Source organism: Tamandua tetradactyla, chromosome 4 (assembly GCF_023851605.1).
Source record: "Tamandua tetradactyla isolate mTamTet1 chromosome 4, mTamTet1.pri, whole genome shotgun sequence".
NCBI lineage: Eukaryota > Metazoa > Chordata > Mammalia > Pilosa > Myrmecophagidae > Tamandua > Tamandua tetradactyla.
The window spans coordinates 163,919,954-163,947,862 of NC_135330.1; the positions used below are offsets into that span (position 1 = coordinate 163,919,954).

At 39.4% G+C, this 27,909-nt stretch overlaps 1 protein-coding gene across 1 annotated transcript in view; it reads right to left on the reverse strand.

Moving 5' to 3' along the window:
* The window catches only part of ABCC4 (ATP binding cassette subfamily C member 4 (PEL blood group)), a 315,245-nt gene that overhangs the window by 251,781 nt on the left and 35,555 nt on the right, over nt 1-27,909 (reverse strand). The window contains exon 2 of the mRNA XM_077158537.1: nt 291-401. Within this exon, the coding sequence (XP_077014652.1) occupies nt 291-401 (111 nt within the window). The remainder of the gene's footprint in view (nt 1-290; nt 402-27,909) is intronic.

Genomic DNA, 27,909 nt, shown 5'->3' on the forward strand with positions numbered 1-27,909 from the left:
GATACCATCTCACGGGGACAGATCCTGGCACATCTAGCTCCAAGCTGTTGGCTCTCTCAACTCTGCAAAAGGACGGGAATTACAGGTTCCCACTCCCACCCACAGCCACCAAAGTAGTCTGGGAACAGCCTGAGGGGAAGTAAATACGGAATGTTAGTGGAAGTAGGCTCCAGGAGGGCCCAAAGGAAGGCAAGAGAACCATGAAGGCAAAAACCATTTTGAAACATTACCTACATACTTAGAGAAAGTTCCATTGTTCCTTACCCTTCTCTTAAGTAACACTTGCTTACCCTTGCAACTCTTCTCCAAGATGCTTTGAGCGATCCTCAGGAAGCACTGAATACATATCATCTTCTTCTAATCTCCGTTTATGGCCAATTTTAAACAAAGGGTTTAGCCACCTGTTAAAAATTAAGAGAAAACAGGAAGTGACATATATCCAAAAATTTACATCTGTGTCTAATTAGAATCCTACCTTCATGGATTTTTAAATCTATACTTTATATACATATAGAAAGAAAGAAATCCTATGTGCTTACACACACACACACACACACACACACACACACACACACACACATCCTCTAGCTCTATCCATTGAGAGGGCTTAGAAACCATGGCACTCCAACGTCCAGATTTTGGTTTCTTAATATCATCCTCTCCTACAAGATGGGCCTGGAACATCTTCTTACATCATAAAATAACAAAGTAGTCATACCCTTTGGAGAAAATGTCCAAAGAATACTTTAATTCTTGCTGCTGCTGTATAAATGGGGGAGGAAGAAAAGTTCTTAAATTCTAAAATGCAAACAAATATTGAAATAATCAATGGGAACGAAAACTCATGAGCAAAAGTTTGATGATGAACAGGATATTTACATAATTTCAAATCTCTCTCCAGTTATTTACAAAACTGAAAAGTAGGTACTAATTTATATAGAGAAAAAAACATATTTTGGGATTTTTTAACTAAAAAATTAAAATGATCATCCATTAAAAAGGATTTAAATAATAATTAATGTGTTGAGATAGCCCAAAGGTAAACATTATTTATTGATTTTCCCAAGGCAAAGAAATTCCCAAGGCCAGACAATAACCCATAAAAGCAGAGATTGTGGGTAGCGCAACAGTGGCAAAATTCTTGCCCGCCCTGCCAGAGACCCGGGTTCGATTCCCGATGCCAGCCCAAAAAAAAAAAAAAAAAAAAAAGTCGTTGAATAAATGAATCCCTATGAATAATTAGGGATATAAAAACAGAAACTGAGCTTCAGATTTTGCTAAAACTGGTAGTTTGGTATCTCTAAATGGTATCTGCCATTTCTTCCTCCATAAGTTTAGTATCTCCATGACCTCTTTTATGATTTTTTTTCTTTTAAGTGCTTTATTGAGATAAAACTCACACGGCATGCAATTCACCCTTTTAAAATGCACAATTCAATGGCTTTGATATATTCACAGATATATGCAACCATCATCATGGTCAATTTTAGGATATTTCATCTCATACCCTTTAGCTATCACCCCTCTACCCCTTGACCCTTACCCCCCAGCACTAAGCAACCACTAACCAACTTTCTGTCTCTATAGATCTGCCTATTCTGGACATTTCATATGAATGGAATCATATAATACGTGGTCTTTTGTCACTCACATCTTTACTTAGCAAAATGTTTTCAAGGTACACCCAGGTTGTAGAGCACATGTTACTACTTCATTCATTTTTATTTTCATCCATTGTATGGATATATCACATTTTGTTTTATCTATCAGCTGATGGACATTCCAACTTTTGGCTGCTACAAATAATGCATAATTTAAACACTCCTACTCAAGCATTTTTGTGTGGACATATATTTTCACTTCTCATGGCTACATGCCTAGGCATGGAATTGCTGAGTTACATGGTTAATGTATGTTATATCCTTTGAGGAACTGTCGCACTGTTTTTCAAAGCAGAAATTCCTACCGGCAACAAATGAGGGTTCCAATTTCTCCACGTTCTGGTCATACTTGTTATTATCTGAGTTTTTTTATTTCTAGCTATTCTAATGGGTGTGGAGTGGTACTTCACTGTGATTTTGGTTTGCATTTCTCTGTTGTCTCATGATGTGGTGCATCTTTTCATGTGCCTACTGGCCATATGTCTCTCCTCCACGGAAAAATTTCTATTTAGGTGCTTTATCTATTTTATAATTGGGTTGCCTTTTTATTATCGAGTTATAACTTCTTCATATATTCTAAATATAAGTCCCTTATCAGATATTTACTTTGCTAATATTTTTTTTCCATTGTGTGGGTTGTCTTTTCACCTCTGTACAATCTTTTGCCAGTCATTTAACCTCACTAGATCTCCATTTCCTTGAAAAAAAATTTATATGTCTGTGAGCTTTACTATCAAACAGATTTGAAAACCTGTTGGACCATTTATTTTACACAAAATGCTCAGGCGCTTAGTAGTAAGACTTCCACAAATGATGATAACCTGCCCTGAAAAGTCCTCTTAAAAATTCTGCTTGAATGTACCTCAGCTAGAAATCCTCCTAGCCACTTTTTGGTTATGCGACTCTGAACCAGCCACTGAATCTGTCTGTGTCAGCCTTGGGAAAATGGAGTGAAAACCTGGAGATAGCATCTCCCGAGGCTGTTAATAGGATCAACTAGCTTTGCTTTGAACACTACAACCAGCCATTTTCCTAACATATCTCTTAAGTAACCATATTTGGGCCCCATTAGAAATCGTCTAACAATTTTGAGAGATGAAATTACTCAATTAAGCAAATGTCTTCCATCCTGGCTCTCTCACCATGCTTCAGCTTTAAAAGGCATGTTTTATAAAAGGACTATTTAGAAAGTCCTTTCCACAGGGGCCCACTGCTCAGTAGTTTCTGGCTGCAGTTAAATGGTGGGCTTTCTGCCACCAGGGGCAGGGTGTACAGACCCATTCCATGCAGCTTTCACCTCAGAACTCAGGGACTCCAAGAGCCATTCTGAAGGCACAGTGGTTTGAACCAGGAGCTTCCACAGTTCCCCAAAGGTTGGAACACACACTGCAGGGGTATCCAAGTTAAATTCAGATTCCCAGAAAACTCCATTCCCCATCCCCACCCCCTAGTAATTCTGATTTATCCATGGAAAGAGGAACCAACCAGCCCATCCCTTCCTCCCCAGCTCCCCCAGGGACTTTTCCAAACTACTGTGATTTAACCCACCCTGACTCCACTTAAATAGTTTCCTGGACGTGTCTTAGGTGACACTTGCAAATTTGACATCTGTCCCTTCCAGTAAAACATCATACAGCAATTACTTCTGAATGCAATTCATTGGTGTCTTTTCAGACTAAAGGGTTTTTTGTTTTGTTTTGTTTTGTTTAAATCAGGGAGCTTAGGGAAGTGTGCTGGTTTAAAACTATTACGATACCCCAGAAAAGTCATGTTTTCATCCTGGTCCAATCTTACAGGGTTAGACCTATTGTTTAGGGTGGGAAACTTTGATCGGATTGTTTCCATGGAGACATGACACAACAAATCCTGGTGTGGCCTTCTGATTAGATGGAGATGTGACTTGTTTAGTTTACTAGAGGATTTTAAAAGGGGGAACATTTTGGAGAAACCTCAGATGCAGATGCAGACACAGATGTTTGGAAATGCAGAAGCCCCAGGAGACGCCAAGAGTTCAGAGAGCTGATAGAAGCTGGGCAGTAGCTTCAGAGACTACAGAGAAGCTTGGAGATGCCTGGAGTGCCCACAGAGAGGGCAGATACCTAGACAGGGCCATCTGGAGCCCAGCAGAAATTGCCACGTGCCTTCCCAAGAGATGCTAAGCAAGCCAAAACACAGAGGAGCTAAGTAAAGGCCCACAGATGCTTAGAGAGGAAACCACTGGCATCAGAAGTGGAAGCAACTGAATGAGGAACAAGGACCAGCAGACACCAGCTACGTGCCTTTCCATATGACAGGCATTGGCCCTTCTCAAGTGAAGAACACCTTCGCTTGGACATTTTTATGGCCTTAAATGTAAACTTATAATTCCCCTTTTAAAAGCCATCCCATTTCTGTTATATTGCATTCTAGCAGCATTTAACAAACTAAAACAGGAAGACAGTTAATAAGTTAAAGAAGGAGGGATTGATAACAGCTCACAGGCTAGTTATTTGCATTATATTCAAGAATATTACAATGAAGGACGCCACTGCTGAATGAAAGTATTTGAAATCAAGCCTTTTATTAGGGGATGGCACAGAAAGCTACCACCTGATTTAAGAACCCCCCCAGTCCCTTTCACTGCCCAAATCTCAACAAAAGGCTGAGACATGGATTGCAACAAGGATTAACCGTTTTCATTTCCACTAATGACAAGCCAACTTTGACAGAAGACTAAATTATCTATCACTGCCCTTGTGAGGAATCACACAAGGAGACTTGAGTCAATTGGCTCCCTAATTCCAATTTATCCCAGAGGGAGAGGGAGTTTAGTCAACAATTCCAGACCATTACACACTCAGTTCTTCCCCAACATATCTTCTCCCCAAGGCACAATCTCTCCTTCCACTCCTCTTCTATAATATTCAGTTCAGCAGTACGATTTCTCTCTTAATTGTCCCACCATGGACTGTAACTCCTTGAGGGCCATGGCTGCTCACATTCTAATTTGAATCCCAATGGCCAAACAGGGTACCTACTTGCATGATAATAAATATTTACAGAATAAATGAATGAGCACATAATTGAACAAGACAGACACCTAGATTATCTTGAACAATGATCTAGAGTACAATACAATACAACCTCAATAAAAGACAGTCAAGCTCTATTCTAAAAGCAAGAAATCATTAGCTCAAGAGAAGATGACCTACAAAGAAATTTTCTACCCATCCACTACAGCACATTTCCAAGATACAGGAAAGACCCTCTGTTTTAGTTTTTAAGCTGCCAGAACGCAATATACCAGAAATGGAATGGTTTTTTTAAAAAGGAATTCAATAAGTTACAAGTTTTCAGTTCTAAGACTATAAAAATGTCCAAACTAAGGCATTGAGGGAAAGACACTTTAATTCAAGGAAGGGTGATGGGTCCAGAATACCTCTGCCACCTGGGAAGTCACATGGCTGCCATCTGCTGGTGTCTTGCTCATGGGCACCATTGTTTTCAGCCTCTTCCATTGCTTTCAACCTCTTTCACTGTGAGCGTTCCTCACTTTGCTTCTCTGGGGCTGGCTTTCATCTCTTGGCTTCCCTTGGTTCTCTCCAGGTTCTGGCTCGTTTTAATATCTCATGGTGATGTCCGCTGGGCTCCAAGCATCTCCAAATATCTGTGTCTCTCTTCTACAGGTGTTGGCATCTGTGTCAGTTCTGCCCTGAAGTTTCTGTTGGCTCTGTCATTTCTACGGTTTCTCCAAAATGTTTCCTCTTTAAAAGATTCTAGTGATCTAATCCAGACCCACCTGGAACGGGTAGGGTCACATCCTCATCTATGAAAAGGTCATACCCACAACTGGGTGTATCACCAACTGAGTGAAACACTGGCTCCATTCACTTCAATCCACTTTTTTGAATGAATAACTGCATTTCACAGAACACTCATCTCGTGTACTGTGAAACTGGTATGTAAATCCATGGGGATAATCTAATCAAAAGTTTCCAACCTACAGTTTTGAATCAGGATTAAAAGAAACAGATGTCCCCACAAGATTGGATCAGGATAAAAATATGGTTTTTCTGGGGTATATTATATCTTCAAACTGGTACGCTCTTTTCAAAAAGTTATTAGAGCGCTTTGGTGTTTTATTTTTAATTATTTTGTTTTGTTGTTGTTTTTTCAGAATTTCAAAAGCTCTCAGTAGCATTTTCTTAATATGGCACAATAGAGAAAAAACTCTAGATTAGGATTACAGTGTCCTGGAATATAGTCTTAGTTTCCCTCTCTGTTATCCTGACCAAGGTAATCAATTTCTATAGGTTTCAGTTTCCTCATAGATACAAATAGAGGAAAGAATAAAAGCTAACTCATCTACAGTCAATAAATTCCCTTATTCTTCTTCCTTCTTTCCCTTTTTCATTTTCAGGTCTCTTTTTCATCCCTGTTAAGGCCTCTAAGGCTCCTTTGACTTCTTTTCCCCCTCCTTCCTGATTTCTCTATAGCAATTTGCCAAGATGGAAATAAAATATTATCTTATTATATGATACCTATTGATTGAATCAAGGTTGTCCTTTTTTTCGTGGACAAATCAATATTTTACTATTTCTCTCAAAAGCCAAATATTACAAACCCCTCTAAAAGCAGTTATTCAGTTGAATGACCCTAAAATTACATTGTCTAAAAGAAAGGTGTGCTGGTTTGAAAGGATGTATGTTCCCTAGAAAAGCCATGTTTTAATCTAAATCCCATTTCATAAAGGCAGAATAATCCCTATTCAATACTGTATGTTTGAAACTGTAATCAGATCATCTCCCTGGAGATGTGATTTAACCAAGAGTGGTTGTTAAACTGGGTTAGGTGACGACGTCTCCACCCATTTGGGTGAGTCTTGATAAGTTTCTGGAGTTCTATAAAAGAGGAAACATTTTAGAGAATGAAGGAGATTCAGAGACAGCAGAGCAGAATAACATAGCTACGAGAAGTCCACTAGCCAGCAACCTTTGGAGATGAAGAAGTAAAATGCCTCCCAGGGAGCTACATGAAACAGGAAGCCAGGAAAAGAAGCTAGCAGATGACCCTTCCAGATGAGAGAGAAACCAAACCCTGACCATGCTCACCACGTGCCCTTCTTGAGAGAGAAACCCTGAACTTCAATCAGCCTTCTTGAACCAAGGTATCTTTACCTGGATGCCTTTGGTTGGACATTTCTATAGACTTGTTTTAATTGGGACATTTTCTCAGCCTTAAAACTGTAAACTTGCAGCTTATTAAATTCTCCTTTTAAAAAGCCATTCCATTCTTGGTATATCGCATTCTGGCAGCTAGCAAACTAGAACAAAAGGTTTCCCCATATTTACAAGAAATTGCACCAAAAGAGTCTATTATAGAGAAGATCATTTCTGTTCTATAAATACTGAATTTAACCCTGGAAACAATGGTGTTGATTAAACAAGTAAGAACGCAGGTTTGGGCTCAGAGAAGGCTGCTTAGGACCAGAAATGTAGATCTAGGGGGTCATCCCACCCCAAGGGTGATGGGTAAAGCCATGAGCTTAAAGAAGAGTGTAGAAAACAGAGTTAAGAGCATAATGGGAAGGAAATCCTCCACTCTAGCCCACTTAAGGAGTTGCTTACATTTCCTGGTGTTACACATCCAAACAGATGACAGTGGAATTCCTCACACACAGAGGAACTTGAACTAGAAAGCCTGGAGGCCTCTTTCTAGGGCAAAACTTCCATGAACTTTATCTATTTGGAAGCCACAAAGGAGAAAGAGACCAACATTCTGGGGCCAGAAATTCAAAACATTCACCATTCACACTTCTTTGAACAATTATCTGCAGGCTCATCCCAAACCCTTAATTTGCAACCTTGCAATCTTTAAATCCTAATGGTGCTGTATGACCTTTTGTTATTCATGCAACGCCCATCATCCTTCCTCACTCTCCTGTGTGTCCACAGAAAATGTCAATGGAGACTGCCTTTACAACTCTCCACACCTCCACCAGAAGCAGCAATATCAGCACTCAGCTGACTATTTCCTCTTCCCCATCCTTTCTTTGAAATAGTCAGTGAAATAATGGAGGTCTTAGAAGTTTCCTTTTTGCATCCTCCAAGAAAAGTCTCCTTATAAATACAACAAATGAAAGGTTAATTTTCCTTCCAGACATGGGTAATACCCTAATAGAGAATTTTAGTAGAAATGGAATTATATAAACAGAATTGGAGAAAACTGTCTACATGACACTGCAAGAAGCAGGATGCTTCAAAGAGTACTAAATGTTTTTCCCCAAAACTGGGCTTAATATCCTCAAATGTCTTTCTACATATAAAATAATTTTCTGAAATGACAATAAGTTTACTAAAAAAAAAAAAAATAGTACCTATGGGCACAGAAAACACTCCTGAATGATAAAACTAACTGCTCGCTCAACATTTTCTCCATTTGGGTGTCTGATAGACATCTCAAACTACAAAAAGGTCCAAAACAGAACTCTTTATCTTCCTCAGAAAAATCCTATTCCTCTCCCGCAGTCTTCTCTCTCTCAGTTAGTGACAATTACTTTCCATTGCTCAGACAAAAAATTTCTTGAGTGATCTCTGACATCTCCTCTAATATCACATTTCTAAGCTATCAGCAAATTCTGTTATTTCTACCTTCAAGATATATTCAGAGACAACCACACTGACCCTCCCAATGAGGGACATGCTTTTGTCTTCAACCATGCTTAAATTTTCCACTTAGCACCCATTTGAAGGCTATTATATTTCACCTTTTTAATTGATATTTTGCTCTCAAAACATACAAAGCACTGTGAGGGCAGAAATTTTTGTGTGGTTTGCTGCCAAAATGTTCACAAACAACAACTTGCCTGGCACATAGAAGATACTCAGATTTGTCTTTTGAATGAGTACATCTTTAAAAAAGCCTCAATTTTAATTTATGTAAACTCCAAAACATCTTAATAGTTGATGGTATCAAAAGAAAAAGCCTAGAGTTACAAATGTAAGTCTTAGTAAGAGTTTCCTAAAGACACTAGGTTCATAGCCTGGAATCTGTAGATGAGTTTCAGGAAAAAAGGTAAAATGAGACCACTGTGTACAAACGTGCATTTTCTAGCCCATAAGAGACCAAGTGCTGGAATGGAAACGGTTGGCAGTATTTTCTACCAATACCCAGCTTCTAAAGCAACCCAAGCAATTCACCTGTGACCCTGAACTAGCATACTCCTCTGAACAAAAAAATGAAACAAAGCCCTCCATATTCCCCACAGCCACAGCCCACTTTGAAATGGCCTGGCTCCAAGGAAAGCCTGCCAAGTCTCCTTCCCTCAGTCTCCTCCCCGTTCTCTGCAGCTCTAAATAATTCTCCACGTGCTTCGGTTCATCTTTCATCCAGGCAAAGGTACCCCTGGAATCGATCCAGTGCCACAGCAGGTGAGCTATCTCAAAATGGGTCATCACCCCATCTTACCTGGAGGGGCCCATGGACAAACCTAATTAAACACGGGTGGCAAATAGCAAATTATAATCTTTTTTCCTCATTCTTCAGTGACTTTCCTCCATTCCTAAAACTCGCTCAAAACCCATTTTCGCCTCCTTTCATCTTTTCACCTACTACCTGTCCTTTCTTTGTCAAAATAGCTGCCCACCTCCCTCCCAAATGCTCCCTGTCCCCTCCACTCCCTCCATCCTCAGGTCCAAGAAGATCCTCACATACCTGGGGGTACTGTAGAGACATCCTACTTCAAGGTCTTCTTAGCTCATTTCCAGACTTCCTGCCTCCCCGTTCTCCTACCTTCTAACCACGCCCTTTCTTTCTTCATACCATCCCTTGTCAAATCACTTTACCCTTCTTCCCAACATTTCTTCCCACAGTACAAGCAACACCAACAATCTCTCCACCTACTTCTGTGCATGGATAACTGACCTAACCTCTTTCTTAAAAAAAAAAAAAAAAAAAAAAAAAGGCACATTTGGCACATTTGCAAGCAATTCAGTAACAGTGAGGAATCAAAAGAAAGATACTAATTCTGTCGTCCAGCTCAGAGTTGGGAGGGGATGACAGCCCTGCTGGAACTAGCTGGTGAGGGATCTTAGAAAGCAAGTGATTCCCTGACTCTCGGTAGCACAGTGGCCTCCTGCTAAGTGTAGGAAGAGGGCTGGGCTCACTCCTCTCCAAGAGGAGGCCCTGGCGGCCTGATGTTGACTCTCCTCTGAAAATGTGGACTTAATGCCTGTTTCAGTCAAGTGCTTTCTTCCAAACTATTAAACCTCAATCCCCATAAGGAATGAAATAGCTCTTGATTCCAAGTCTACTGAGGGATCCCTTGAGCTAAGGAGCAAGATGGCCCGACAAAGCAAGCACTTGATGCCACTTCTTTGGATTTACACGCCCAGGAGCACAGAAAAAAAAAAATACCTTGCTTGGATCAAAGAATTGTTTTAGAAGATCAACAATGTGCATATAGTCAGGTAATCCACATTTTTAAAATTAAAAGGATGCTCCCTCAAGGTCTATATATAACTGATATAGTCAATTACCTCAATGATTTTACAGATTGCTCAGTTTATCAATCCATGGGACATAAACATCCATTTAAGTTCATTAGGATATGTGCCATTTCACACAGCTTGCAAAGCTGTGCCTCAAACCCAAGCATCACCAGCGTCAGTGCCTGCATAGTCACAGCAGCCCCAACCTGCTTTTCCAGTCACATACCCCATTTATCCCAACAAGAACTTTTTCTCACTACAAGCCTGGACGCTTCCTTATCTTCTGAACACACCTTGACACTCACGCCTCCGTACCACTATTTGCACCCCTCCCCACTTGATATAAGCTTTCGCCCCTCCTATCTGCAGGACTAAATCTATCCAGGCCACAAGTTACAGCTCATCTGCAGAGCCCTCTCTGACCCCACCAGTAAATCTCTCCTTTCCTGGCTCTCCTGAGCAATATAGCGGCAATTACCACAAACAATTCCTCATGCCTGAGGCTGGAGGCCCGCAGACAATATCCTGGCAACAAACACATTCTGTGTGATACACTTTATTATTATTGAAAATAAGAGCCAAAGTAAATAAGTAAGAGCGGCTGGGGAGAGGGTGGATAAGGGAGCACTGACTTAAGGGGTACAGGGTCTCCTTTTGGAGTGCTGACCACGGTTTAGAACCAGATAGCGGTGATTGTGGTTCAACACCATGAACGCACTAAATAGCACCGAATTATATGCTTTCATGTGGATAATTTCATGTTCTGTGAATTTTCCATCAATAAAAAATATATACGAACTAATACTGGAAATTCAGGAGACTGGATATAAAAATCCAGATTCCCAAGTTCCCTTAAAAATTTAAATCTGGAGAGAGCCAAGATGACAGCTTAGCAAGGTATGGGATTTAGTTTGTCCTCCAGAGCAGTTACTAAACAGCCAGAAACAGTACAGAACAACTTCTGGGACCACGTCAGTGATCGGACACACAGCTTGCCCCAGTCTGGACCAGCTGGACCGGTGGCGAGCCCCCCCAGAACCGTGAGTTCCCCAAGTCGCAGCAGTGGTGCCCCTCCCCCACAGGCTGCTTCCCAGAGGGAAAGGAAAGTGACTTTACCAGCAGCAGGGGCTGAGCCCAACCAAACGCCAACTGTGGAATTAATTAAAAAATTCTGACTACTAAAAAAAGGCCCCAAGCTCAGCTGAACCTGGAGTAAAAGCTAAGGTTGCTGGTTTTTTGGCCCAGGCACAGAGGGAGCAGAGCTGACAGAAAAAGAAAAAACAGAGTTTTGTGGGGGTTTTTTTGTTTTTATTTTTTTTTAAATGGGCAGGTACCGGAAATCGAACCCAGGTCCTCTGGCATGGCAGGCAAGTGTTCTTGCCTGCTAAGCCACCGTGGCCCGCCCCAGAGTTTTTTTTTTTTGATCCAACAACACAAAATACTTGAAAGGCTCTGGGGCCCTGAAGAAAAGGAGGGGCACATCAGACCAGGAGATACACAGAGCAATGTACCAACTTAAGCTCTTGCTTGGCAAACCTGAGGAATGTGAGTTCTGCTCTGAAAAGGAATTTTTTTTCCTCCTTTTTTGTGGCTGTGTTTCTATAGGTTCACTGCTCTTTGGATACAACTGCAAGGCTTCTCAGGCAGAATTAAGCTTGTCTGAGAGCTTGTCTGGTGCCTGTGCCTTCCCCAGGAGAGGGGTGGGGCCCAGCTCAGGTGGATTCCCTCCCTCAAGGAATTCAGACCCAGGGTCTGGAAAAGTGAAGTGATTAAGGCCAGCCTACAACCTCTCCTCTGTCTCCATCATGCCCACAGCAGGTAGAGTCTGCTGAAGTTAAAGGTACTGCATCACCTTATGCTGGTGGGACCTGCAGGGCAGACAAGTGCCACATACTTGGCAGGATAGGAAAAATGTGGAGTCCAGAGGCTTCATAGGAAAACCTTTCAACCTGCTGGGTCTCACCCTCATGAAAAACTGACACAGGTGACTCTTTCCTCCTGAGAGTAGGCCAGTTTGATCTGACTGGGATCTGTAATATCTAATATCTATGTAGACCCTCCTAAGGGGGGAGGAAAAGGCACCATATAGGCAGGGCAAGAAACAAGAAAACAAGAACTGAAAAATTTTTATGCCTGTTAAACAAAATATTAGATAGAGGTCTAGAATAAGCTGAACTGAACGTCAAAGAACAGAGAGACAACAAAGTCATCCAGCAAGAAAAGCTTAGGTAAAAAAAGTGAAAACAATCTCCAAAATAAAATAATTAAGGTAATTAAATGCCTAGACACCAGCAAAAAATAATGAATTGTACCAGGAAAACTGAAGATATGGCCCAGTCAAAGGAACAAACCAACAATTCAACTGAGATACAGGAGTTGAAACAATTAACTCAGAATGTTTGAACAGACACAGAAAATCTCAACAAAAATCAAATCAATGAATTGAGGGAAGATAAACAGAAGGCAAGGGGTGAACAAAAAGAAAAAATCGAAAGTCTGAAAAAACAAATTACAGAACTTATGGGAATGAAAGGCACAGCAGAAGACATGAAAAAAACAATAGAAACCTACAATGTTAGATTTCAAGAGGCAGAAGATAGGATTAGTGAACTGGAGGAGAGAACATCTGAAATTCTACAAGCAAAAGAAAATATAGGGAGAAAGAAGTAGAAACGATTCAGAACAGCTCCCGGAGCCACGACAGAGACCAAGAAGACAGCGTACCCCATTCTGGAACGGCTGACTGGCTGGGAGAACCCGCTCTGGTGAGATCGCCGAGGGGCGCAGGCTTCCCCGGGCCGGGGCGGCAGGGGGCCGGAGTCCCTCCATCCCTCCTTCCCGGGCCGGCTGGGTGAATTGGACAGGTGGTCCCCTCAAGCCGCAGCAACTGGCGGCCCCCCACGCGCGGCCCCCCCGGAGCAGCTGGGAGAATTGGATCGGAGATCCCCAAGCCGCGGAGAACGGCGACCGGGGTCCTTTCCAAACATGTGGCTTCCCAGTCCGGCTGGGAACGGTGGATAGACATTTCCCCAAGCCGCGGCGGCTGGCGCCCACCCACCACGCTTGGCGCCCCGGGCCAGATGGGAAATTTGGACAGGCATTCCCCCAAGCCACAGAGGACGGCGACCCTCCCCACGCGCGGATCCCCGGGCCGGCTGGGAAATTTGGACAGGCGTTCGTCCAAGTCGCTTCGGCTGGCGAACCCCCCCTACAGCGAGAGTTTTCCAAAGTTAAAGAGGCCACAGCATCTTTTATTGGTGGGACCCAAAGACAGATGAGCACCACAAGCGCCACCTACAGGGCAGGATAAGAAAAACAGAGCCCAAAGATTTCACAGAAAACTCTTTCAACCTGCGGGGTCTTATACCCAGGGAAATCTGATTAAACGCCCAGACGCCAGCAGAAGATAACAGATCACGCTCAGAAAATTGAAAATATGGCCCAGTCAAAGGAACAAACCAATAGTTCAAATGAGACACAGGAGCTGAGACAACCAATGCTGAATATACGAACAGAAATGGAAAACCTCTTAAAAACTAATCGATAAATTGAGGGAGGACATGAAGAAGACATGGGCTGAACAAAAGAAGAAATAGAAAAACTGAAAAAACAAACCACAGAAATTATGGGAGTGAAGGACGAAGTAGAAAAGCTGGAAAAAACAATGGATACCTACAATGGTAGATTGAAAGAGACAGAAGCTACAATTAGTGAATTGGAGGATGGAACATCTGAATTTCAAAAAGAAACAAACTATAGGGAAAAGAATGGAAAAATTTGAACAGGGGATCAGGGAACTGAAGGACAATATGAAGCGCACAAATATACGTGTTGTGGGTGTCCCAGAAGGAGAAGAGAAGGGAAAAGGAGGAGAAAAACTAATGGAAGAAATTATCACTGAAAATTTCCCAACTCTTATGAAAGACCTAAATATACAGATCCAAGAAGTGCAGCGCACCCCAAAGAGATTAGACCCAAATAGGCGTTCTCCAAGACACTTACTAGTTAGAATGTCAGCGGTCAAAGAGAAAGAGAGGATCTTGAAAGCAGCAAGAGAAAAACAATCCATCACACACAAGGGAAACCCAATAAGACTATGTGTAGATTTCTCAGCAGAAACCATGGAAGCTAGAAGACAGTGGGATAATATATTTAAATTACTAAAAGAGAAAAACTGCTAACCAAGACTCCTATATCCAGCAAAATTGTCCTTCAAAAATGAGGGAGAAATTAAAACATTCTCAGACAAAAAGTCACTGAGAGAATTTGTGACCAAGAGACCAGCTCTGCAAGAAATACTAAAGGGAGCACTAGAGTCAGATACGAAAAGACAGAAGAGAGAGACATGGAGAAGAGTGTAGAAAGAAGGAAAGTCAGATATGATATATATAATACAAAAGGCAAAATGGTAGAGGAAAATATTATCCAAACAGTAATAACACTAAATGTTAATGGACTGAATTCCCCAATCAAAAGACAAAGACTGGCAGAATGGATTAAAAAACAGGATCCTTCTATATGCTGTCTACAGGAAACACATCTTAGACCCAAAGATAAACATAGGTTGAAAGTGAAAGGTTGGGAAAAGATATTTCATGCAAATAACAACCAGAAAAGAGCAGGAGTACCTATACTAATATCCAACAAATTAGACTTCAAATGTAAAACACTTAAAAGAGACAAAGAAGGACACTATCTACTAATAAAAGGAACAATTAAACAAGAAGACATAACAATCATAAATATTTATGCACCGAACCAGAATGCCCCAAAATACGTGAGGAATACAGTGCAAACACTGAAAAGGGAAATAGACACATTTACCATAATAGTTGGAGACTTCAATTCACCACTCTCATCAATGGACAGAACATCTAAACAGAGGATCGATAAAGAAATAGAGAATCTGAATATCACTATAAATGAGCTAGATTTAACAGACATTTATAGGACATTACATCCCACAACAGCAGGATACACCTTTTTCTCAAGTGCTCATGGATCATTCTCAAAGATAGACCATATGCTGGGTCACAAAGCAAGTCTTAACAAATTTAAAAAGATTGAAATCATACACAACACTTTCTCAGATCATAAAGGAATGAAGTTGGAAATCAATAATAGACGGAGTGCCAGAAAATTCACAAATACGTGGAGGCTCAACAACACACTCTTAAACAACGAGTGGGTTAAAGAAGAAATTGCAAGAGAAATTAGTAAATACCTCGAGGCGAATGAAAACGAAAACACAACATATCAAAACCTATGGGATGCAGCAAAGGCAGTGCTAAGAGGGAAATTTATTGCCCTAAATGCCTATATCAGAAAAGAAGAAAAGGCAAAAATGCAGGAATTAACTGTTCACTTGGAAGAACTGGAGAAAGAACAGCAAACTAACCCCAAAGTAAGCAAAAGGAAAGAAATAACAAAGATTAGAGCAGAAATAAATGAAATTGAAAACATGAAAACAACAGAGAAAATCAATAAGACCAGAAGTTGGTTCTATGAGAAAATCAATAAGATTGATGGGCCCTTAGCAAGACTGACAAAAAGAAGAAGAGAGAGGATGCAAATAAATAAGATCAGAAATGGAAGAGGAGACATAACCACTGACCTCACAGAAATAAAGGAGGTAATAGCAGGATACTATGAACAACTTTATGCTAATAAATACAACAATTAAGATGAAATGGACGGGTTCCTGGAAAGACATGAACAACCAACTTTGACTCAAGAAGAAATAGATGACCTCAACAAACCAATCACAAGTAAAGAAATTGAATCAGTCATTCAAAAGCTTCCTAAAAAGAAAAGCCCAGGACCAGATGGCTTCACATGTGAATTTTATCAAACATTCCAGAAAGAATTAGTACCAACTCTCCTCAAACTCTTCAAAAAAAATCGAAGTGGAGGGAAAGCTACCAAATTCATTCTATGAAGCCAACATCACCCTCATACCAAAACCAGGCAAAGATATTTAAAAAAGAAAACTACAGGCCAATCTCTCTAATGAATATAGATGCAAAAATCCTCAACAAAATTCTAGCAAATCGAATTCAACAATACATTAAAAGAATTATACAACATGACCAAGTAGGATTCATCCCAGGTATGCAAGGATGGTTCAACATAAGAAAATCAATTAATGTAATACACCATAGCAACAAATCAAAGCAGAAAAATCACATGATCATTTCAATTGATGCAGAGAAGGCATTTGACAAGATTCAACATCCTTTCCTGTTGAAAACACTTCAAAAGATAGGAATACAAGGGAACTTCCTTAAAATGATAGAGGGAATATATGAAAAACCCACAGCTAATATCATCCTCAATGGGGAAAAACTGAAAACTTTCCCCCTAAGATCAGGAACAAGACAAGGATGTCCATTATCACCACTATTATTCAACATCATGTTGGAGGTTCTAGCCAGAGCAATTAGACAAGAAAAAGAAATACAAGGCATCAAAATTGGAAAGGAAGAAGTAAAACTATCACTGTTTGCAGATGATATGATACTATACGTCGAAAACCCGGAAAAATTCACAACAAAACTACTAGATCTAATAAATGAGTACAGCAAAGTAGCAGGTTACAAGATCAACATTCAAAAATCTGTAGCATTTCTATACACTAGTAACAAACAAGCTGAGGGGGAAATCAAGAAACGAATCCCATTTACAATTGCAACTAAAAGAATAAAATACCTAGGAATAAATTGAACTAAAGAGACAAAAAACCTATACAAAGAAAACTACAAAAAACTGTTAAAAGAAATCACAGAAGACCTAAATAGATGGAAGGGCATACCATGTTCATGGATCGGAAGACTAAATATAGTTAAGATGTCAATCCTACCTAAATTGATTTACAGATTCAATGCAATACCAATCAAAATCCCAACAACTTACTTTTCAGAAATAGAAAAACCAATAAGCAAATTTATCTGGAAGGGCAGGGTGCCCCGAATTGCTAAAAGCATCTTGAGGAAAAAAACGAAGCTGGAGGTCTCACGCTGCCAGACTTTAAGGCATATTATGAAGCCACAGTGGTCAAAACAGCATGGTATTGGCATAAAGATAGATATATCAACCAATGGAATCGAATAGAGTGCTCAGATATAGACCCTCTCATCTATGGACACTTGATCTTTGATAAGGCAGTCAAGTCAACTCACCCGGGACAGAACAGTCTCTTCAATAAATGGTGCCTAGAGAACTGGATATCCATATGCAAAAGAATGAAAGAAGACCCGTATCTCACACCCTATACAAAAGTTAACTCAAAATGGATCAAAGATCTAAACATTAGGTCTAAGACCATAAAACAGTTAGAGGAAAATGTAGGGAGATATCTTACGAAACTTACAATTGGAGGCGGTTTTATGGACCTTAAACCTAAAGCAAGAGCACTGAAGAAAGAAATAAATAAATGGGAGCTCCTCAAAATTAAACACTTTTGTGCATCAAAGAACTTCATCAAGAAAGTAGAAAGACAGCCTACACAATGGAAGACAATATTTGGAAACGACACATCAGATAAAGGTCTAGTATCCAGAATTTATAAAGAGATTGTTCATCTCAACAACAAAAAGACAGCCAACCCAATTACAAAATGGGAAAAAGACTTGAACAGACACCTCCCAGAAGAGGAAATACAAATGGCCAAAAGGCACATGAAGAGATGCTCAATGTCCCTGGCCATTAGAGAAATGCAAATCAAAACCACAATGAGATATCATCTCACACCCACCAGAATGGCCATTATCAACAAAACAGAAAATGACAAGTGCTGGAGAGGATGCGGAGAAAGAGGCACACTTATCCACTGTTGGTGGGAATGTCAAATGGTGCAACCACTGTGGAAGGCAGTTTGGCGGTTCCTCAAAAAGCTGAATATAGAATTGCCATACGACCCAGCAATACCATTGTTAGGTATCTATTCAGAGGACTTAAGGGCAAAGACACAAACGGACATTTGCACACCAATGTTTATAGCAGCATTATTTACAATTGCAAAGAGATGGAAACAGCCAAAATACCCATCAACAGACGAGTGCCTAAACAAACTGGTATATACATACGATGGAATATTATGCAGCTTTAAGACAGAATAAACTTATGAAGCATGTAATAACATGGATGGACCTAGAGAACATTATGCTGAGTGAGTCTAGCCAAAAACTAAAGGACAAATACTGTATGGTCCCACTGATGTGAACCGACATTCGAGAATAAACTTGGAATATGTCATTGTTAACAGAGACCAGCAGGAGTAAGAAACAGGGTAAGATAATGGGTAATTGGAGCTGAAGGGATACAGACTGTGCAACAGGACTAGATACAAAAACTCAAAAATGGACAGCACAATAATACCTAATTGTAAAGTAATCATGTTAAAACACTGAATGAAGCTGCATCTGAGCTATAGGGTTTTTTTGTTTGTTTGTCTGTTTGTTTGTGTCTTTTTTTTTTTTACTATTATTTTATTTTTTCTCTATATTAACATTCTATATCTTTTTCTGTTGTTTTGCTAGTTCTTTTCCTAAATCGATGCAAATGTACTAAGAAATGATGATCATGCATCTATGCGATGATGTTAAGAATTACTGATTGTATATGTAGAATGGAATAATTTCTAAGTGTTGTGTTAATTTCTTTTTTTCTTTAATAAAAAAATGCTTATATATAAAAAAAATATATATATATAGGGAAAAGAATGGAAAACCATGAGCAGGGACTCAGGGAACTGAACGACAACATGAAGCATAAGAATACACATGTTATGGGTGTTCCAGAAGGAGAAAAGAAGGGAAAAGAAGAAGAAAAACTAATAGAGGAAATTATCACTGAAAATTTCCCAAGTCTTATGAGAGACTTAAAATTACAGATCCAAGAAGTGCAGCATACCCTCAACAGAATAGATCCAAACAGACGTACTCCAAGACACTTACTAATCAGAATGTCAGATGTCAAAGACAAAGAGAATTTTGAAAGCATTAAGAAAAAAGCAATGCATGCCATACAAGGAAAGCCCACTATGACTATGCATAGATTTCTCAGCAGAAACCATGGAGGCAAGAAGACAGTGGTATGATGTATTTAAGATATGAAAAGAGAAAAACTGCCAACCAAGAATTCTATAAACAGCAAAACGTCCTTCAAAAATGAGGGAGAAATTAAAACATTTTCAGAGAAAAAAATTATTGAGAGAATTTGTGACCTAGAGACTGGCTCTGCAAGAAATACTAAAGGGAGTACTAATAACAGATAGGAAAAAACAGAAGAGAAAGGTGTGGATAAAAGTGTAGAAATGAAGACCATCAGTAAAGGTAAAAAGAAAGAAAAATTAGACATGACATATAAAAACCAAGAGGCAAAATGCTAGAAGAAAGTACTGCCCTTACATTAATAAGGGCATAACCCTTAATTAACCACTAAATGTTAATGGATTAAACTCCCTAATCAAAAGACACAGACTGGCAGAAGGGATTAAAAAACAGGACCCATCTATATGCTGTCTGCAGGAGACACATTTTAGACCCAAGGATAAACACAGGTTGAAAGTTAAAGGTTGGAAAAAGATATTTCATGCAAACAACAATCAGAAAAGAGCAGGAGTAGTTATACTAATATCCAACAGATTAGACTTCAAATGTAAAACAAAAGAGACAAAGAAGGACACTATATATAATAAAAGGAACGCAACAAGACATAGCAATGATAAATTTTTATGCACTGTGCCAGAGTACTCCAAAATATATAATGCAAACACTGAAAAGAGAAATAGGCACATCTACCATAATAAGTGGCGACTTCGACACCCCACTCACATGAATGGCCAGAACATCTAGACAGAGGAGCATTAAAGAAACAGAGAATTTGAATAATACAATAAATCAACCAGACTTTGAACAGATTTATAGAACATTATACCCACAACAACAGGATACATGCTTTTCTCAAGTGCTCATGGATCATTCCATTCGCAAGGATAGACCATATGCTGGGTCACAAAGTAAGTCTTAATAAATTTAAAAAGATTGAAATCATACAAAACACTTTCCCAGATCATAAAGGAATGAAGTTGGAGATCAATAATAGGCAGAGGACCAGATAATTCACAAACATATGGAGGCTCAACAACAAACTCTTAAATAACCAGAGGGTCAAGGAGGAAGTTACAAGAGAAATCAGTAAATATCTCGAAGCAAATGAAAATACAACATATCAACACTTATGGTATTCAGTAAAGGCAGCACTAAGAGAAAAACATATTGCCTTAAATGCCTTTATCAAAAAAGAAGACCAAAAATGGAGGAATTAATTGTTCACTTCAAAGAACTAGAGAAAGAACAGCAAACTAACCCCAAAGAAAGCAAAAGGAAAGAAATAACGAAGATTAGAGCAGAAATAAATGAAACTGAGAACATGAAAACAATTAAGAAAAATTAACAAAACAAGAAGTTAGTTCTATGAGGAAATCAATAAGATTGATGGACCCTTAGCAAGGCTGACAAAAAGAAGAAGAGAGTGGATGCAAATAAATAAAATAAAAAATGGAAGAGGAGACATAACCACTGACCCTACAGAAATAAAGGAGGTAATGAGAGGATACTATGAACAACTTTATGCTAATAAAGTAGACAATGTAGATGAAATGGACAATTTCCTAGAAAGCCATGAACAACCAACACTGACTCAAGAATAAACAGATGACTTCAACAAACCAATCACAACAAACTGAATTAGTCATTACGAAGCTCCCAAAAAAGAGAAGTCCAGGACCAGATGGCTTCACAAATGAATTCTACGAAACATTCCAGAAAGAATTAGTACCAATCCTGCTCAAACTCTTCAAAACAACTGAAGAGGAGGGACAGCTACTTAACTCATTTTATGAAACCAACATCACCCTTATACCAAAACCAGACAAAAATATTACAAGAAAAGAAAAAAAATATTCTCTAATGAATATAGATGCAAAAATCCTCAACAAAATTTTTGCAAATCGAATCCAGCACCACATTAAGAGAATTATACACCATGACCAAGTAGGATTCATCCCAGGTTTGCAAGGATGGTTCAACATAAGAAAATCAATTAAGGTAATACACCATATAAACAAATCAAAGCAGAAAAACCACATGATCATCTCGACTGATGCAGAAAAGGCATCTGACAAAATTCAACATCCTTTCTTGTTGAAAACACTTCAAAGGATAGCAATAGAAGGGAATTTCCTCAACATAATAAAGGGAGTATATGAAAAACCCACAGCTAACATTATCCTCAATGGGAAAAAATCTAAAACATTCCTCCTAAGATCAGGAACAAGACAAGGCTGTCCACGATCACCACTCTTATTTGACATTGTGTTGGAAGTTCTAGCCAGAACAAATAGACAAGAAAATGAAATATAAGACATCAAAATTGGAAAGGAAGAAGTAAAACTCTCACTGTATGCGGATGATATATGTCAAAAACGCCGAAAAATCCAAAACTACTAGGGCTAATAAATGAGTACAGCAAAGTGGCAGGTTAGAAGATCAACACTCAAAACTCTGTAGTGTTTCTGTACACCAGTAATGAACAATCTGAGGGGGAAATCAAGAAAAAAATTCCATTTACAACTACAAACAAAAGAATAAAATATTTAGGAATAAGTTTAACTAAAGATACAAAAGACTACAAGAAATTGCTAAAATAAATCACAGAAGACCTAAATAAATGGAAGGGCATATCATGTTCACAGATTGGAAGACTAAATATAGTTAAGATGTCAATTCTACCTAAACTGATATATTCAATGCAATACCAATTAAAATCCCAAAAACTTACTTTTCAGAAATAGAAAAACCAACAACCAAATGTATTTGGAAGGTCAGAGTGCCCCAAATAGCTAAAAATATCTTGAGAAAGAAACATGAAGTCAGAGGTCTCACACTACCTGATTTAAGGTGTATTATGAAGCTACAGTGGTCAAAACAGCATGGTACTGGCATAAAGATAGATATACTGACCAACGGAATCAAATACAGTGTTCAGATACAGACCCTCTCATCTATAGACAAGGCACTCAAGCCAACTCACCTGGGACAGAACAGTCTCTTCAATAAATGATGCCTAGAAAACTGGATATCCACATGCAAAAGAATGAAAGAGGACCATATCTCACACCCAACACAAAAATTAATTTAAAATGATCAAAGACCTAAACATTAGATCTAAAACCATAAAACTTTCAGGAGAAAACGGAGGGAAAAATCTTATAAATCTCATAATAGGAGGTGGTTTCCTAGATCTTACACCCAAGGCACGAGCATTGAAGAAAGAAAGAAATAGGAATTCCTCAACATAGAACACTTTTGTGAATCAAAGAACTTTTTCAAGAAAGTAAAAAGACAGCCTACACAATGGGAGACAATATTTGGAAACGATATATCAGATAAGAGTCTAGTGTCCAGAATGTATCAAGAGATTGCTCAATTCAACAACAAAAAAGACAAACAATCCAATTGCAAAATGGGCAAAAGACATGAAGACACTTCTCAGAAGAGGAAATACAAATTGCCAAAAGGCACATGAAAAGATGCTCGACTTTCCTGGCTATTAGGAAAATGCAAATCAAAACCATAATGAGACATCATCTCACACCCACCAGAATGGCCATTATCAATAAAACAAAAAAATGGCAAGTGCTGAAGAGGATGTGGAAAAAGAGGCACACTTATCCACTGTCGGTGGGAATGTAAAATGGTACAACTGCTGTGGAAGGCAGTTTGGCGGTTCCTCAGGAACCTAAGTATAGAATTGCCATATGATCCGGCAATACCATTGCTAGGTATCCACTCAGAGGACATGAGGGCAAGAACACAAACGGACATTTGCACACCAGTGTTTACAGTAGCATTAGTTACAATTGCCAAGAGATGGAAACAGCCAAAACACACATCAACAAACGAGTGGCTAAACAAACTGTGGTGTATATATATATATATACACAATGAAATATTATAGCTGTAAGATAGAATAAAGTTATGAAGTATGTGACAACATGGATGGACCTTGAGGACATTATGCTGAGTGATATTATTTAGCCAGAAACAAAAGGACAAATACTGTATGGTCTCACTGATATGAAGTGACATCAGCAAATGAACTTGGAGAATTTCAGTTAAGAACAAACACCATCAGGAGATAGAAATAGGGTAGATGTTGGGTAATTGGAGCTGAAAGGATACAGACTGTGCAACAGGACTAACTGTAAAAATTCAGAAATGGATAGCACAATACTACCTGCCATACAATAATGTTAGTATACTGAATGAAGCTGAATGTGAGAATGATAGAGGTAGGAGGGCTGGGGGCACAAATGAAATCAAAAGAAGAGATAGACAATAAAGACTGAGATGGTATAATCTAGGAATGCCTAGAGTGTATAATGATAGAGATTAAATTACAAATCAAAAAATGTTTTTGCATGAGGAAGAACAAAGGAATGTTAATTTGCAGGAAGTTGAAAATAGATGGTAATTCATATTTTAAAACTAACTTATGTGTGAGACTAAAGCAAAAAATGTTTGTTTGGTACAAAATTTATATTTTGACTAGTACATCTCCTAACATAACTGAACACTATAGGTACATGGAATCTTGAGTAGGGTATGAGATTTTGTAGGTTTGTCTAGAATGATGCCCTGATAAATCCCAGAGTGATTTGAACAGTGAATAAAAAAGTATTTGCAAAGTTTCCTTGGGGGAATGGTGAGAAAGAGGGAAAATTCAACTTTTCCATATTGAGAAGACCTGATATTCTTGCAAGCAGTGAGGACAACAAAATCAATAGGCTGAACCCTCAATCTTGGGATTTGTTCATATGAACCATATCCCTGCAAAGGATAGGCTAAGCCTACTTAAAATTAGGCTAAAGAGTCACCCCAGGAGGACCTCTTTAGTTGCTCCAATGTGGCCTATTTCTCAGTCAACAAGACAAGCAAACTCACTGCCCTTCCCCTCTGTTCATGGGACAGGACCCCAGGGGTGTAAATCTCCCTGGCAGAGTGGGACAGAAATCCTAGGACGAGCTGGGACTCAGCATCAGAGACTGAGAAAACCTTCTTGACTGAAAGGGGGAAGACAGGAATGAGACAAAATAAAGTGCCAGTAGCTGAGAGTTTCAAATCGTGTCAAGAGGTCATCCTACTGTACAACGGGACTGGATATAAAAACTCAGAAATGGACAGCACAATACTACCCAATTGTAATGCAATTATGTTAAAACACTGAATGAAGCTGCATGTGAGGTATAGGTTTTTTGTTTTTGTTTTTTTTGTTTTTTTTTCTTTCTATTATTGTTTTAATTCTTATTCTGTTGTCTTTTTATTTCTTTTTCTAAATCGATGCAAATGTACTAAGAAATGATGAATATGCAACTATGTGATGTTATTAAGAATTACTGATTGTACATGTAGATTGGAATGATTTCTAATTGTTTTGTTAATTCTTTTTTTAATTAATAAAAAAAAAAAAAGTGAAAAAAAAAAAAAAAAAAGAGGTCATCCTAGAGGTTTTTCTTACGCATTATATAGACTTCCCTTTTTTAGTTTAAGGTGAATTAGAGAGGCTGGAGGGAAGTGCCTGAAACTGTAGAGCTGTGTTCCAGTAGCCATGTTTCTTTAAGATGATTGTATAATGATACTGCTTTTATAAGTGACTGTGTGGTTGTGAAAACCTTGCTCTGATGCTCCTTTTATCTACGGTATGGACAGATGAGTAAAAAATATAAATTAAAAATAAATAAATAGTAGGGGGAACAAATGTTAAAATAAATTGGGTAGAGGGAAATGCTAGTGGTCAATGAGAGGGAGGGGTAAGAGGTCTGGTATGTATGAGTTTTTTCTTTTTTCTTTTTATTTGTTTTTCTGGAGTGATGCAAATATTCTAAGAAATGATCATAGTGATGAATACACAACTATGTGATGATATTGTGCGCCACCGATTGCATACCAAGTATGGAATGTTCATATGTTAAGAATGTTCGTATTGTATGTTGATTGATTAATAAAAATTTTTTTAAAAATTAGAAGATCTGTCAACACTACATGTACATTTCTGATATTTTCTAATCTATCCTACACTATTATAAAAGAAATGCCAGCCATGCTCAACCTCCCTGCCTATTAGGGAAATGCAAATCAAAACCACAATGAGATATCATCTCATACCCACCAGAATAGCTATTATTGATAAAACAGAAAACAACAAGTGTTGGAGAAGATGTGGAGAAAGAGGCACACTTATTCATTGCTGGTGGGAATGTCAAATGGTACAGCTGCTGTGGAAGGCAGTGTGGCAGTTCCTCAGGAATTACCATATGAACCGGCAATACCATTGACATGAGAGCATGAATACAAACGGCTATTTGCACACCAATGTTTATAGCAGCATTATTTACAATTGCCAAGAGATGGAAACAGTCAAAATGTCCACCAACAGACAATTGGCTAAACAAACTGTGACATTTACATAAGAAGGAATGTTATGCATCTGTAAGAATCAAGTTGTGAAGTATGTAACAACATGGATGGATCTTAAAGACATTATGCTGAGTGAGATTAGCCAGAAACAAAAGGACAAATACTGTATGGTCTCACTGATATGAACTGACATTAGAAAATGAACTTGGAGAATTTCACTTGGTAACAGAGACCACCAGGAGACAGAAAAAAGGGTAGATATTGGGTAACTGGAGCTGAAGGGATAAAGACTGTACAACAGGACTGATTGTAAAAATTCAGAAGTGGAAAGCACAATACTACCTAACTGTAATACAATAATGTTAGAACACTAAATGAAGCTGAATGTGAGAATGATAGAGGTAAGAGGCCTGGGGGCACAAATGAAATCAGAAGGAAAGAAAAACGATGAAGACTGAGATGGTATAATGTAGGAATGCCTCGAGTGTATAATGATAGTAACTAAACATATAAATTAAGAATTGTTTTTGCATGAGGAAGAACAAAGGAATGCCAATACTGCAGGGTGTTGAAACTAGATAGTAATTAATTTAAAAAAAATTAAAAAGTAAGAAAGAAATGCCAGCTGCAGTCCACTGAGTTGATTTCCTGATATACTAATAATGGGTTGAGACCTGAAAAACGTTCCTCTTGACAGCTCTGCACTGGACCCCAAGCCCCTTACACACATTGCCTGTAGCACCATCATCTCCCTAGCAGGGTAGGGATATGAGGCAGGGGGAGGGGGCCCTGAGCGTGTCTCAGCCATCCTCACATACCCTGTACCCAGCCTAGTTCCTGGGACCCGGCAGAAGCCCATTAAGTATTTGAATGAATGGAAATGAGCCGTAGTGACCAATCAATAAAGTGCCAATAAGGCCTCTTTTGTTGAGGGTTTTTTCTCCTTGGACAGCTTCCACTTGGCTGCCACCCCTGTGTTGCTTCTTGTTTCCTATAAAGTGAGAAGGAACTGAAATGTAAAATGACTAAAACAGTAAAAGTAGTTCCCTAAGGCACTTCTTTGCGGTCATGCTAAACAGGCTCCAGGCCGATGAGGTCTAGGCTACATGGTTCAAGGTGGGTGCTGGCCCCAAGGGGTGATCAGGATCGCCCCGGGAATACACAAAGCCACAGAAAACTTAATCTATCTTCCTCCAGGTTTTAGTAGTTAAAAAAAAAAAAAAAAAAAACTAAATAAATGGGAAAAGTTGGAAAAAAAAATAACCTGCTGCCTGGAAACTGTTTCAAGTAATACTTTCACACTTCTAAAAGGTAAGCCCTTTGTCCTCCCCTCTCAGTGAGGGACTGTGGGGAAAAAAGTTTAAGAAACAATGCTTTTAGCCCATTGTGCTCTTGAACCCCAAGAAGGTTTAGTTTCTTCATGACCCCTCCTCCAAGTTTCAGCCACACACTGCACATGGTGTGGCCCAAGGGAGCGTCTTGACTACTAACAAGCCACTAACTTGAACACCCAGGAAAATACTGCAGACCACAATCCCACCCCACAAAAGTCTCATTCCATTGAGTTTCACATGCAGTTCGCCTCTGTCAGCACCAGATGACCAGCTTCCTTGGTTAACCCCTACCATCCTGGTGCCAAACCCTCTCACCCAAATCCTCCCCAGAGAGCCCTGGTACTCCCTCTATCGTCAGTAAATGCCCCCTATCTCTGCCCTCAACTCCAAGTGCATAGCTGGCCTCTGGGGACACGGCATTCCCTGTAGCCCTCTCTCTCTTTGCCATCAAACCTCAGCCCTCCATTTTCACAATGCTGTTTCCCAGCCCCATGCCTCTCCCAGCTGCAAACACCCCTGGCACCTCCACACAGCTCTACCACCTTCTCCCTGCCTTTACGGCTGCATCTACCAAACTCTCCACCACAGCCAATCAAGCTGCTGGATCAGGCATCCCCTTCACCCCAATTCCTGGCATCAGGACTAATGACTACCAGGAACAGGATAAAAATCACCCAAAACCTCGGTCACTTGCTTTCCTGTTCTAATCTCCACTGGAACTTTTCTTCCTCTCTATCTTAGCTGAATTTGAGCACATTAAAGATGGGTTTTCACAAGAGAGCCTCTTTTGTTGCTCAGATGTGGCCTCTCACTCCAGCCAACATGACAAGCAGTCTCACCACCCTCCTCCTGTCTATGTGGGACATGACTCCCAGGGGTGTGGACCTTCCTGGCAATGTGGGACAGAGATCCTGGAATGAGCTGAGACTCAGCATCAAGGGATTGAGAAAAAACCTAGAATGAGCTG